Raw genomic sequence first — 15,726 nt, 5'->3', positions numbered from 1 at the left:
ATGATCACAGAAAAATTATTTGGCAGCTTAATATCAGAACAGACCTTTTTATAGTGTGTGATCAAAAACAAAATCTGTTACTTCATGATCATAGCAAAAAGAAACATGAGAACTAATTACAAGCACATCCTCTCCAGCCTTCTATAAGAAGTAGCTGCCCTAATTTGATGTTGTGCTCAAGAACACTTCACCAGGGTAAACTCTTGCCATCAGAGGTATTTGCAACAAGGCCAGAGATTTAGAAATTATCTTGTGATCGATGGTCTTCCTGCTCCCTACACATCACAGCTGCCCAGAGCTCTGCACATAATTTAACTTAACGGAAATGACAACCTTTAGGCTGGCATTATATAATCTTTCAGAAATATTTTACCCATGAATTGATGTTATAAATCAAGGAATGAATGAAATTTGATGATGTCTTAAGTATACATTCCAGAGCTGTCATCTACTATAACGGTTTCAAATAAAAAGCCATAAAAACAGCCAAGGAAAACAGCACCCAATGTGTAGCAGGTCAGCTCTGGTGCCAAATGTATGCATCCTCCCTGCCAATAGCATCCTTTGGGATCTGCATTCCCTCCCATTCCCCCAGAAGAGAGCAGAGAAACCAGCCAGGCTCTGCTTTTCCTTTGCCTTACCTCCAAAGCTGCGTTTCATCCAGTTGTAAAAGGTGTAAGAGGCTCCACTAAGTCAGAACATACCTCTGATTGATGGACCAATATGCAGAAATTATCCTTGTGAACCAGACATGTCTCTAATTATGCTCTCTGATACATTTCCTACTTGGCTGCATTTGTCTGTCTGCAGAAGAGAAATACGCAGGTCAGAGTGTGGCGCAGCCAGGTGAAGTAGTCCTAATCTGAAGACTGAATCCTGGGGATGTGAGGGAGGGTATTTTTGAATCAATTACACAGACTTACTTCTAATCCCTGTCAATTTAGCCACACTCCCCATTTGCATTATCCCATTACTTTGCTACCAGCCCCTCAAGAGAAAAAACATCTTTTTTTTCTCCCATAGGCTTCAATAGCAGGCAAAGAGAGAAGCTACAAGATGAGAGTGAAATATACTATTACTGTTCATCCTGACAGCAGGCAGAGAAACAAGACATTGCCAAAATGAAGTCTCTTCATGGTGCATTTATCTCCTGCCTAAGTACTAAAGTAGTTTTACAGTTTTAAAACTGTACATGTGTGTAAAGATGAGAGCACATTTACATCATATGAGCTAAGTCATTTATGAACAATTGGCTAGGACACTGGAAAATATCAGATACTCTGTGTGCGACAAAAAAATGGTGCTGTGACATTGTATCTTCATGTGATTTTGTCATTGAGATTGTCTGCACAAAGCCTACTGTACAGTGAGCGTGTGATGTCCTTACAGGTGGGGCAGCCAGCCAGCCGTACTTGTCTTCGGTGCGGTTCATGTCCCGGTCAAAGGCGTAGAGCTGACAGTAGCGGAGGTGATCCATATCCACCAGGTTAAACTGCCGCCGGGCATAGTGGTAACTCTGATTGTTCCCCTCTCGGGGGAAATCCAGCCACTCAGGATGGCCAAACTCATTCCCTGCAACACAGAGAGTGTTATTAAAGAACGTACATAACGAAGGGAAAGGCACACAGTCCCATGTGAATTAGCATACTCTATTATGCTGTGTGCTATGTTAGGTTCTTTTTGGGTTTTATGCAGTTTTTAACAAGACAAAAAAAGACACAGATCAAAGAGACCAGAGTCAGCGACAGTCTGCGACCTTTTTATAACCCTGGCAGAGGTTAGTACTTTCCATATTAAAACAGAGCCACAAAGCTCATGCAACATTTTCACCAACTACAGTGTGCCAACCTTGCTGTCACAGAGGAATGTGCCCTTTCATGAATAAAACTTTAAAAAGAGAAGCCAACGCAAGTGAAAACACTGCAAATAAATCCCATAGCTTTTATTTGAGTCTCACTTCAACAAATATATGCAAAAATAATTCACCAGGATATATTTATATATTATTTTTCCATAACAGAGAGCAAACTTCAAGTCAATGCTGGAAATGAGGAGAAAAAAAGCCTACACAGTATAAGTCTAACACAAATAGGGACAAAAAGAGGAAATTCTGCAAGAGATCTCTCTTTATCACCTTGTTGATTAATTCACATTTATTACCACCACAACTACTGACTACTCCAGAAGATACTATTTTTTCCTTAACAGAAACCTCAGACTAGAATCACCGATGCAGATTGTTCCACAGTCCAGATGTAAAGCCCAACGCATACTGCAGGAGTGCAGGGAACACTGGTCCTGTTGCTCCGATGCTGTCATGCCAGGAGATGAGATAATGAATCCGTCATCGGATGTCACGACAACATCATAAAACAACAGCCAGGATAATTGAATTCCCAGCAGAGGAAGAAATACACAGACAGGAGACAGAGGAAGATGCATGACAACAGAATAGAGGCCAGTTGTTTATTTGGTGCTAAGAGAACCCCCACCTCCTTTAAAAAAGAAAAAAGAAAAAAAAAAGAAAACCTCAGAGCGATGGGATGAAGTGGAACGGACAGGGAGTGACAGCATATTCTAATGAAATACATTATGTAGGTGTTAAAGAAGTATCAAACAATAAGGCATGGACTGCCAGCAGAACAAGCCCACTGCAGCACTTGCCTAGGAATTAGGGCAGCAAAGACATGCATGCACACAGAGAGAGAGAGAGACAGAGACTGAGAGAGAGGGAGAGGGAGATAGAGAGGGAGAGCCTTTTCTTGTGACATCTGCATGAATAACAAGCCTCCCACACAGCTGAACTTGAAATGTAAAAGAGAGAATTACACCTCAGACTTGCAACTCCGGCAGTCAAAGGCGGACTTTCTTCCCTGCACTCCGCCAAGAGGAATGAGTACACTATACATTCATTGTGCATTTGAAATTCCCATATTAATATTTCACATGCAAATGATCTCACCAAGCACGAGCCCTACACTGTATTTAGTTACAGGCATGTGAAAAAAGTCAAATATTGTACTGTATATTGCATGGGTATAGCTTTAATTAATCCTTTTGCAAAAGTAAATAAGTCAAAGTTCAAACTATTAATATAACTTACTACTATTAATATAAAATACTGCAAATGGCCAAAAATGTCTCAAGCAGTGTTTCGCATTTTTCACTTTTTTTTTTTTTTACCTATTTCAAAGGCAGAATGTTTTCTGCCTCCTGCCTTGTGTTTATAGAGCAAAGTTTAGCTGTATACATAGATCTTTCTTTTTTTCGTGTCTCTCATCATAGTGGCCCCACATCGACACAGTGCCCTCCAACAAAACATGTCTCAATAAATTAATCATATCTAATATATATATATATATATATATATATATATATATATATATATATATATAGTTCATCGAGATATGTGATAGTAAATAGGTAATTCAACTGTCTGAAGTCCTAGGGGAATTAATAAGGACAAAAAATTTTGCATCTGTGTTAGTAACAGGCCATGATATACCTTACACATAAAATTTAAAACTTAAAAGTGTTCTGTAATGATGGCACAACAGTATGGCTCGTAAGGTCAGCAAAATCAATTAGATTCTTCCTGCTTTGTTTTGTTTTTGAGATATACGTTTTTGCTGTGCTAGAGGGAAAGTCAAAGGGTCACCAAAATCACTGAACCTCTTCCTCGTGCAAGTGTGAATCAACATTAAATTTTACACCATAGTGGCCGTTTATTACGTAAATCACAAACAACAAATGAAATCTATAACAGAAATTCTTTGAGGTAGAAATACCACATTGCTGAAATAGCATATTGGTATGTCTTGAAGTTAACAGCTAATTTTCTAGTAAATATAGTATAGTGTACTCTATATACAATGATATGTTTGGATCTATACAGTGTGATCATCTTTATTCATATTCTTGAATACGAAGGTCAGCAGATGTGCTATAGCTCTGCTTTGCCCTCCATTCCTAGAAATAGCCACTCTGCATTTTTATAGACTGAAATTTGCCTGCGCTGCGTGTGCTCAGCCAGTCAAAATGAGTTTATCCAACTCTATTGGAGCTTGTGCGAGTATAGCAATGACTCTACTCTTCATCTGCTTTTTTTTACTCCTGCCCAGGTTTGTTCACCAGTGTGTGTCCCTCACACACTGGGATGTTGGTGAGTCAGGTGAGCAAGGCTGGTTAGACTCTCCCAGTGTCTTTGAAGTCCATCGGCAGTGAGCTTCACCCTCGTGGCCCTCCTTGCTTTTTCTTGAGGGCACCTCCAAGCTAGTTTTCATCACCCCAGTGTGTGAAGCCGTCATGGCAAGATCCTCTTAAAGTTTAAGGCTCCCATCGTGGACAGACTAGGGTTTTTTTTTGTGTGTGCATCCGCCTCAGCAGTAAAGCAAGCAAGCAAATGAGCAATTTCTCCATGGGTGTTGCAGCCGCTGTGGAATGTGTCATGGCCCTGGTCACAGGAGGCAGGTGATATGTCTGCAGGCATGACTGCCCTCAAGCAAAAACACAATGAAGTTCTCCTGAGTGCTCTGCTGCCACTAGGGGGAATGTCTAAAGTGTCAATCTCCCCAACTACCCAATGTCTTCAGACCACTGAGGAAGAAATAGCCCATTTCGAGCACCTTCACGCAGCTGTCCAAATCATCCTGCCTTTCTGTGTAACATCTATTCAGTTTGACACAATTTCAACAAAACACATAGTGAACTGTTTGATTATTAATGTGCATTGAACTGAAAGTCTTGTATTGGACAATACAGTGTAATGTTAGATCTAACATACCCCTGGACAATCCACCCTTTTGAACAGAACTGGACAATATGGAAATGTCTCAGGTGCCACCAGCACTAAGATGGACCTCAGGCACTGGTGGGCACTGTATGCACTACAGTGGTGCAACAGGCAGTCTGTGCTTAATACTGCATATTAGGAGTTTGGAAACTTACTGAGTAGCAGTTTTAAATTACTAATAGACTGTATCTGCTTCAGGTATATACGTTTTGGTCAGAGCTGGCCATACCCCTCTCTTACTGATTTATTGCAGAGCTCTGCAGTTAGAAATAATCAAATGCAGACTGTGAGGTCTAGTTGGAAACAGTAAGACACTGTAAGTAGTTGTTACATGACAAAAGTCAAGAAGATGAATGTCAACTATTTTCATGCATGTATTTTAATGAGCAGTTCCAGCAGTGTGACTGGTTAAGCATATACATGCACCTTTTCAGAGAGGAGAATGGGGAAATGAGAGGCTAAGCCCACAGCCTGATTTAAAAGATCCACTTGTAATCATAGAACTAGAGTTACAATAGAAAACTACATGTGGTCTACATTCTCAACCCACTTGAAAAGGCAAGGAAGGAACAAAGGATTGTGCTGAATCCAAGATAAATGAAATGAGAGACATGCTACTATTTGACAACCCCTCCTTTTTTTAATTTTACAATGGACCTCACAGTATTCTCTGGACCCAGGTAGGCCTTGACTTGAGATCAAGACATGTCAAGAGGGAGCAACGGCACGAAAGAATACTCAGAAATGCTGTGCTAGAGGCTCCTCTCTTAGACTAGCACCTAAGAATGATTACCTTAGGGAACTCATTCTCCAGGAGAAAAAAAAAATCACATTCAGACACTCTTTCACTGTCAGACATCAATATGTGATGTTCAATGCATTATTTACTATTTTGGTGTATCCACTCTCAGCCTGGCTCGTCAACATCTACAATGCTTTTGAGTTCCTACATTTCCCAGAATGACTTTCGACACACCCTGGGGAGATGGGCTCTCTGTGTTGCACTGTATTGCATACAGTGTGTGTAGGTGGAGGGAATGAGAGCAACCACAAAAGCATTGTACTTTTTTTCTGGTGAGGAAAAAGTGAGAAAAGGATCAATGCAGCAGCATGTAATGCACAGTTCAGACTGCGAAAAAACCATCAAAGAGGCTGTTGTACTTCACATACCACTGTCGACAGATGAAGACGCAAGCTACAAATGAATTACACAGATATTCAACTATGTGTCATGTTTATGACGGCTGAATCTATCCAGTTGTGTCCCAATTCTTAACAAGTTTTGAGTATGTCATATATTCACGCTGACAAATTAAGCTTTATCAGAGATGTAAATACGAATACAAAATCTACTTGATTTGTGAGCATGCTGTTCCTGAACTCTGTTGTCCCTAAATTTGAACACACAAAGGATGGGAAGCTACGTCACACCTGCAAAGAAATAAAGCTAATTGTCAATAGAGGTAAAATGAGATCTTAAAAAAAAACAAAAAACTTTGCTTTCTCTTGAGGTTTAACTGGCCAAAGTCCAAATTTGCAGTCTGACTGACATCTGTGGTCCCCCATCATTTCAGATTAGTAAAAGAAAGAAATTATTGCATAATGCATATGATAGTACATACAATTGGTATGCAGTGTGGATTTGGACATAGCTCAGGTTTTTTCAGGCCAAAGAGTGCACCAGGTGATTTCACTGATTAGTTCCTACTCTCTGGCTGAGGATGTGCTTATCAGTGAAATCACCTGATGCAGCCCACTGGAAGAAAAACTAGCATATATTCTCCCTCCCCACACGTTACAAATGACAACCCTGTCAGCCAGGGAGAAGAAACTGATATTCCTGCAGCTTTACAATGAATTTCCCCATTTGTGACTTTCCAAACTGTGTTGTATTCACATGTAAGCCTATTTGCTGTGAATTTAATGAACTCTCGTGTTGTTGCCTGTTTCATCTTGTTAATTTAGGGAGGAGAGATCATTGCCATTTGAATTACAGTATGTTGTGGACCAAAACAATGCTGTACAACTATTTTAAAACGATAAGTTTTTGTTGGTCTACAGTGGGTCCACATGGACCAGCCAAAGTGATCATGGGTATGTAACAGTTGCATAAATTCAAAAGCTAAATGAAACAATTTTACAGCATTCCCCTGCTGGTGATGGCAACAATTTCCCCAATCATACTGCCATATAAGATGGCTCATTTCTGTCTCTAGCCTTCTGTCACTGTTTATGACAAATAAAGTCATGTTGCCAATCTGAACTGCTGCTCATGACCAACTGTTTCTCCTTGTGTGAGCTTTTTGTGACCACCAGGGAAAATAAGTGAAGACTTCAAGCACCAGTAAGCAGAGTGTCACATGCTGTCGGTCATTGAAATAAATTTTGTTTTGATTTTCCCCTGCGGGCCCATGGAGCGCTGATGATGCAGAGTAGGTCACCGAAAACTGTCCAATGAATGAGTTACCTGTCAGACCATGTGACTTTATGTTTAAAACCCCTGGTTTGTTTGTAATAAGTCAGCATGAACCTTACATGGACTACAACCAAAGGGAAACAATGAATCTCTCTTTTTTTTTCTTTGGTTCAGAGTGATGGAGCTGAACTACAGGCATGAACACAGAGAGGGCTAAATAATGTGCAGAGGAAACTGTTACTTCACGCTGTACTACAAATACTTCAGTGTGATGTGACTTCATCTTGATCTGTATAAGTAAAACAACCACCACACAACAAACTGTCCCCAAAAAAGCCAAGTAGTTTGCTAATAATTACTTTACAGTATGGAAATGTTACAGTGTGGACTTCTCCATTAATGAGCACTCAGCATTAAGCTACTCCTTATCATCCACTTGTGTGTGGCATATGGAGGCAGAGAGGGCACATGCACATAGACAGACAGTAGAAAAAACGCAGTCTGCCTGCTAATTCCAATCCGCGACAGGGAGCCCAGATACAGGCCGGTGCTTCGATAAAAGCTTTCAAAAGAGCTACACTTCATTAATGGTGTAAGTGCGCTGGCCTCTTTTGCCTGTATTTACTTTCAGTTTTCCCATGTTATTATTTTATAAAGTCTAGTGGAGATGATTGATTTCCTGCACAGGTTGATTCAGTAACCCGTGCAAGCCTTTGACTCTCCTTTTCATTTCAGCTTTAAAGAAACACATTGGACACACCTCCATTAGGTAATCATTTCCCTCTCCTCTACGATAACACGGCAATGTTCCTCCCATATGCCTGCATTAATCACCATGATAATCACCTTCCTCTGCCTCCACACAGCTGAAATAAACCAGATAGCACATTCTGTATAAGAAGGAATATGATGAATTCTCACTGCAATACACACATAAATAAAATCATCATTATTTGTGTCTCGTAATACATCTGGTGCACTGTTATCTGAAATAAAATACTGAGGGTGGGGGTGTAATATATTATACATGGACTGTTTTTAAAAACATCATTAAAGGATAATTACAGCTTTTTACAACATCTGACTAAAATGACATCAGACAGGCAAGAAACAATTGTAGTTAGAAGATCAGACAGGTTGTAAACAAGCCAACTGTTTAAACTAAACTGTAGTCACATTACATAAACCACTTTATTTGGAAGAAAGTTGCACAGAAAAACTATGCAGCCGCAGCAAGTATGATACATAGAACTGTATGGTGTAGAGTTTCACTGCTGTTTGTTTGTCTAAAATAGAGGTTTGTTTTAAACCTGTATGATCTGGCTGCTCATGTTCCACTGGAGTTCTTTTTGGTGATGTTGCCTCTTTGATCTCAGAAATGAACTTGGTGAGTTCAGTGTTATTATTACTGATAGGACTGTTGGCTAAAAGTACAAAAGTAAAACCCCAAATTGTAACAAACCACAGTTATCCTTTAAGGGGAAAATCAATTCTGGCTTTTTAGCCATGCTAATGGTATGGCTCTAGGGATCAGAGGGTCACTCCACCACTTTGGACAAGACTGAAATTTCTCAACAATTAGATCAATTGCCATGAAATTTGGTACATTCACTCTTTGTCCTTTGATTCTCTGACTATTCCTCCACTGCCTCCAGCCTCAAGCCAATAAGCCAATGCAAGACTATAGATTGACGAAATGTTATGTTTTGAAAAAGTTTTGTTTGTAAAGTATAATATCATTATCAGCTTGCTATAGCTAGCACAATATAGGCTAATGACATTGAACTAATCCATTCTAGTTACATGATACACTGACTGCATTTATATGATATGTTGGTATTTCTAAGATAAAGTTTGCTAGTGTAGGGAAGCAGAAGATAGGCACTGAGGCAAGGCACTCACATTCTTTGGATTTTCCTGGAGTCCTTTAAATGAAAATCAGTCCACAGGCTGTTATAACCAACCAAAAAAGTTGGGGAAGGTCTTATTTCTAACATGTTACAATCCATTCACACATTGGCAAAAAAGAGAAAAGAATTGATTAATATGTATAAACTGCTTTACATTCCTACATATGGTACCTTTAAGTTGCTGGGTAAAATTTTACATAAGCAATAAATACGTGTAAAGCATTAAGATTTTGCACCCATGCTAAAGGGTGAAAAAAAAAAAAGATTTTAAAGTTTGTTGGATGATGTTGATACTTAAATTTATAGTGGTTCCAATAATGAAATGATTAATGGAGGGCAACCATGTTTACACAAGGTTATGTCAGACAGCTTTTCAGCTGGCACATCCTATTACTCCTCTACACAGCCTGCATCAGATAAGGGCCTGACAGTGACACAGTCCCCTCAGTAATTAGCAGCACAAGAAGAAGCCAAGGATCAATGTATTTTCCATTGGAGGGATTCTGGCAAAGGAAGATCAATGAGGGAATCAGAGGGAATGGGAAGGCGAGAGTCACAGAAGGTTTTAGATGCACTGCAAAAAAAAGTGTGTGTGTGTGTGTGTGAGGGGGTGGGGGGGTGATGAAATGGTAATTTGCACTTCCTAGATTGATTTCTTGTTACTGTGTTAATGTACACTCCCAGTTTGCATATTAAATAAGTGTTACTGGTCCACCAGCAGAGGTGGGATTGGCATGTGCATCTGAAGCCACAAGACTGAAAGCACAGTTAGCTCTCAGTGAGATTATCTATTTGAAATGTATGAGGAGGAAGCACTGGTTTTCAATTCATCGTCCAGGGCCACAGTATAATGGTTGCTTGTTGCACTGTAGCACTCCATGAATACAGAGTGCCAGGAGAAGTTTTTAGCTCAATAATTTAGACCGTAAATCTGCAAGGTTATCTTAAGTCTCTGTGAGCCCTGAAAGTCAGGAAGTGCGAGCGCTTCCATTCTGTCCCTGCCGATGTAATGATAAAACCACTGAGGCGTTTCATTACTGCCACGCCACTTGCCGCTTTAATGTCATTGACACTCCAACATCCTTTACAGTATCCATCTCTCAGCATCTCAAATACGAATGCTCCCTCTGTCCTCTTGCTGTGTGGTGTTTGCTATTGGTCATGAGTAAATAAATGGGTTTTTCTGGGCTAGGCACTTCAAATTGATTTGCTTGCTCAAACAATTTGCTCTTGCTCAGCGCTGGCTAAATGACTCTCCCGTCATTGATCCATTGACACGGCATGTCATCTCGGATTTACTTAATTTTCTTTCTTTTTTTCCCTTTTCTTTTCTTGAGCATTTCCCTGATGCTTGCCCACCCAATGGCCTGAACTTTGAGAAGTTCTCAAGGATGAACGTCAGTGGGATGTGCCTTTGTAGATTTTGAAGCTTTTTTTCTGTTCTCTGATTTTGTGTTCTTTGGGAAAAAAAAAAAAACTTTTAACTTTCATCCATTATTACTGTTATCAAAAGATGATTGCACCATTCTTTTAGTCAGCCAGACAGCAGTTCTCAAAAGAGAACAATATTCCTTTTCCTGCCTCTGTAATACTGGTCTCCTTTCCATATCTCTGCTCTTCAAACCACTGAGGATTACTTGACAGAATGGGGTAAATTAAAGTTTAAATTGTGAGTTTGCCTTATTTGTCTGAGTAATTCGGCAAACTCTGATTTAAGGAAATGGAAAGAATTAGCTGTAATTGTTAGCGAGCAATCAAGTTGAAAAGGGAGATTTTCTTCAACTTTACTTGGGTACATTTCCTTCTCTTTAGAGCAGCTAAAATGAACTGATAAGTAAAACAGTACACAAATACACAAAAGTAAAAATCTCTAAGTTCCTGCAATAAAACCGGTAATAAATGGCTTTCAGTCAGGACTGGGGCAAACTGCATCAGCAAGAGGAATTATCTGTGATCTGGATTTTAAAAACTTCTCACAACCAGCAGAAGAAGAAGCAAGACCACCATTAGGGGCAAATTTCATAAAGCAATGAGAGACATGTTTCCACCAGACAGGTGAAAGACTTTGAGATTTACATACATATTCTCTACTTCAAATTCAAAATAAATATAAATTCTGAATACCAGTATGTATGATTTAAACCTGAATCTTAAATCTCAATGTCTATTGTTTTTGCATCTCTAATTTTGATTTACCATACTGGATAATACACAGGACAGACTGATTCGGAAGATGTAGGCAAATGGGGAGCATAAATACATATATAGACCATAAGACCATTTTCCAAAAATATTAAAAAGGTACTATGTAAGCTTTGACCGGTGCCGAATGTGATGTCTTGTCAGGGGCAGGTCAGTGGCGATGGCTGCTTGCCAAGAGCTTCAGCCATCACTGCATTTACAATACAAGAGGTTAGAATATGCCCTCTGAGCAGTGCTACTTCTCCAGGGCAGCCTGGATGCTGCAGTGGCATGCTATCGAAAAGTAGCAAGACGGGCTGGTTGGGTCGGGGCTATCTGGTTAGCATGCTAACTTTAGTAGAAGAAAAGAAGTCATAGCGAAGCAAGCAAAACAAAGGTTCACATTGCCATTGCTTTCCATCTCTCTTCTCTTCTCTCCCATCAGTCTTGGCGAGTAAAGGAAAGAAGTCTGATGCAGAACTTACAACATCTCTTCTACACTGGTAAGAAGACAGCTGTTAATGCTTACAGTAGCTACTAGGCAATAGCAAAGTCTTACATGTAGTTCCTTTAATGGAAACTGTAAAGAATACAAGCTTTCTGCTTCAGATTTTATTGTTTCATAAGAAACATTATGAAAAGTTACTGAGCTGCACTTGAATACAGTGAATTCTTATGATGAATTTGGAGTCCTTGTTAACTGCCTAAATTAGTCATCAACTGAAACAGTACATTCATAACACTTGTAAGATATTGTCCTCGTAATACTGTATGTATTAAGAGACTCTGTAATCATAATTTCTGAGTTATGGCTAAGATTGCAAGTGAGCCCTTTTATCTAACAAAACATGATTGACTGAAATGAAATCATTGGCAAATTGTCTTTTCAAGTATTGTTTTTCAACTACTATATCAGCTCTCCATGATTCTAATGTTGCTCTGATTGGCTGAGAGTAAATGTGGCACAAAAATCCACGGGAGATAAAGCACCAAGAGTACAGGAGAGTGTGCCTTTTAGCTATACTTTAGCCAGAGAATCAGATGTAATTACTATCAACTGTCCTTCAACTGCCCACATGGGGTCAATTCTCTGACATCCTGTTCATTATGAGCTGCCCTGTTATGATTGTCCATCGAGAACAGCTGCTTTGATTGTGCTTCTTTCCCCCCACACATCAGTCCACTTAGCAGAAATTCGCTGGGTGTTTCACTCTTTTTCCTTGAGTAAGACTGGACATTACAGTGAATACTGAGTTATTATGAATCCAGCACAGGCATTGTAGAAATACTTTTGATTGTTTGGCCTCAGAGCTTGACCGGATCACCTAGTCACCAGGTGGAGCTAAAATGCTTTGGATCACAAGTAGAGGCTGTCTTTACATTAAGCCAGAGAGTAGTACATGCAAGGAAACACATTCCCTTCAACCAAGGTCGACTTCCAGCGTCATTAATTATCACTTTATTATCTTTATCAGCGGGCCTCGAGAAGGCCACAGCGTAGCTCAGATGATGTGTTGAAAATGAGGAGCACCTCAACAGTGCCTGAGAATTGGATCCATTTGGGAAAAAAAAAGAAAAAAAAAGAACCTATCTGATCTTAGACAGCTTTTGTCCTGTATTTCACCATCAGTTCTGGAAAGTGAGTATTAATGTCAACCACACTTCAAAAGGATCCTTTGATGCTTATCATCAGCCTTGACTCATTGGTGGTGAGCTACTCCAGAGATATATTCCATGAAAGAAATATAACAAATCTAATAACTGAGCACTTTACCCCAAATGGAAAATAAGTAACAAGGGCTATGTTAAACTATTTTAAGCCTTTATGAGTTGGAATATGCTTAAATCTAGTGAAAATCTGTTTTTCAGTCTTATACCCTCAAGCTAAAAAAAAACACACAATGACATAATGATATGTACCAAAATAAATGACACCACAGCACATACGATAACATCCCTAACAGTAGCGCAAATGAACACAGTAGGGATAGCTTATCAATTAAATATTTATAGCGAAGGCTGTTTCTGCCTGTTGCCTGTGGAGTACTCGATGGACAGGAGAATAAATGCGTGTTTATATGTGTTCCGTGAACACTAGGGATTGTTGTGTCTGCCTGAGGGGAGAAGTTCAAATTCAGGAAGAATACAGACCATGCGGAGGATTTGAAATGATTCCCCTCATTCTGCTTTAATAAAAAATGAACCAAACAGAAGGACGGTGCCTCATAATTATGACCTCTATCGCCTCTTGACTGCTCTGCATTCCAATGCCACCTGAATCACACAGACGTGTTGTGTGATTATATAATAAAATGGCCTAATCAAATGCTATGATTATATGACAACTTATGACATTACATGAAAATTGATTTATTGTGTTATATGTAATATGATACATGATGTGAAAGCTAAATCAACATGATAATACATGAGTTAAGTTATTAACATTTTATGCCTGCATTTTGAATTGGAATTGCTGTAAATTAAATTCAGCCATGTAAACATACAGTATATGTGGTATATCAGTGCTGCAACAAACAATTGCTTGTTTTGTCTTACCAGTCTTTCAAAAGCAAAACAAAGCAATGTCTGCCATTGTGCATGCTAGGTGACTGAAGTTAGTAACGGATTATCATAAATGTTGTGGATTAGTTGTTTCGACTCTTAACACCATCAAAACACAAAATCTTATTGAATGGCAGACGACAACGGGTAATACAGTTATTTCTAAATGACTGCTTAGTATTATTCTAGTATACAGTTTAATTTACTGTATATGCAAGTGCAGTCTGAGCTTCTCTGTGTGTTACCATGATGACTCACCCATGAAGTTGAGGTAGCCTTCTCCACCCAGACCATGAGTGAGGAGGCGGATCATCTTATGCAGCTGCATGCCGCGGTCAATGATAGGTGTCATGGGAATCAGAGAGCTCATGTTGGTGTACATCTCCTTGTCCATCAACCAGAAAGCCAGAGTCTTATCCCCAACCAGAGCCTGGAAAAGGTAGGCTATGGTTTATCATCCACCCTGAGATGAGGCAGATTGTACTGACACTGTAAAGTAGGATCAAGTCGATAACGGCCTACCTGATCGTGACTTTCGGCATACGCGATGCATTTCTCGCCATAGCGTCTGTTGGTCAGTGTGTAGACAATATTGCCCATGCTCCAGTCCTCATCCTTTAACTCCTTCAGGATCTACACAGTGACAGAGAGGGGTTATTGAAAAAGGGAATGATAGATGTATAGCTGAGAGATCCAGTCGAGCTCTGACTGATGTCTGAAGCTGAGTTTTTCAGTTCTGGCAGTCTTTCTACCTTTCTTAAGTTTTCTCTGGGTTACACTTCTTTCTCAGATCAATCTCTGTTTTGACATCTCTATATCCGCACTGTGAGTTATGTCTACCTTTGAATGGCGGTAATGGAGTTTTTAATAACTTCACTACAGCCCATGGGTAGTAAGGCATCAGCTCTCCCCACCTGAGATGGGCAAGGTCAGAGCCTCTCATCCAAACGGAGGGATTCAACAATAAATCCAACCGTGGAATCAATGCCCTGTCGCTGGCCTGCCTACATGAACACTTCCTGCCAAAGGAGTCTTTTTCAAGGGTCAGAGGGAAAAAGGAGGCCACCACAAGATGCATCTTGTGCATTTCTACCCACACCGTGCTGATATACAGCTGCAGTATCTGCTCCTAATCACTCAAAAGTTACACAAGCAAATAATAGCGCAGGGCAGATGAAAGATAACCACATGTACTGCAGTGGGCACAGAGATGATTTATTGAACATGAGAGATGCTAGAAAGTCACAGTATCAATATCATTCCTAAAAGTAAAAAAAACTGAGTTTATGCCCTCCAAGAACCCTTGGTGATAGACATGCGGTCTGCGTGATTGGTGGGGGAGTTGGCAAGTCCAACTCAGTGACAGGCTGAAGTCTGCTCGGTGGAATTGGCCATGACAGCTGATTGACATGTCAGGAAACCTTTATATTACTCTACAGAGCCATAATCCTCTGAGTAAAGAGAGTAAATTGTGCCGATCAATATGTCTGAGATGAACTGGCTGGTCCACCTAAATAGAGGCTTTCCCCCTCTATATATCACCATCTGTTCACATTCACTCTTCTTCACCTTAGCCTTGTGTGGCCATTTTAGTCAGTGCCAATGCCACAAGAAAACCACATTGAGACGTCATCTACATGTACAATAAACTCTGTGAATTTGGTGTGCTGCCTCAGATCCTCAAGACAAGCTTTGCTAGGTATCCTTCAGTTTAACATCAAAATGGATCAGACACCTGATTCTGGGGAGCTTACAAAACATAATACAATCCCTAAATCACTTTTTAAAATCACATGTTATCAAACAGGTGTTTAAGTTAATTAAAATCATTTTTGTGATGTTGTGAGGGAAAAGGCTGTTTT

The 15,726-nt window shown here is 39.9% G+C and overlaps 1 protein-coding gene across 1 annotated transcript in view; it reads right to left on the bottom strand.

Moving 5' to 3' along the window:
* The window catches only part of gbe1b (glucan (1,4-alpha-), branching enzyme 1b), a 76,386-nt gene that overhangs the window by 21,467 nt on the left and 39,193 nt on the right, over positions 1-15,726 (bottom strand). The window contains 3 exon segments of the mRNA XM_018665524.2: positions 1,388-1,572; positions 14,123-14,294; positions 14,387-14,497. Of these exon segments, the coding sequence (XP_018521040.1) occupies positions 1,388-1,572; positions 14,123-14,294; positions 14,387-14,497 (468 nt within the window).

This window comes from Lates calcarifer, linkage group LG21 (genome assembly GCF_001640805.2).
Source record: "Lates calcarifer isolate ASB-BC8 linkage group LG21, TLL_Latcal_v3, whole genome shotgun sequence".
Classification (NCBI taxonomy): Eukaryota; Metazoa; Chordata; class Actinopteri; family Centropomidae; genus Lates; species Lates calcarifer.
Note: the sequence above shows the minus strand (reverse complement) of the source record. Positions and strands in the feature narration are given on the sequence as shown.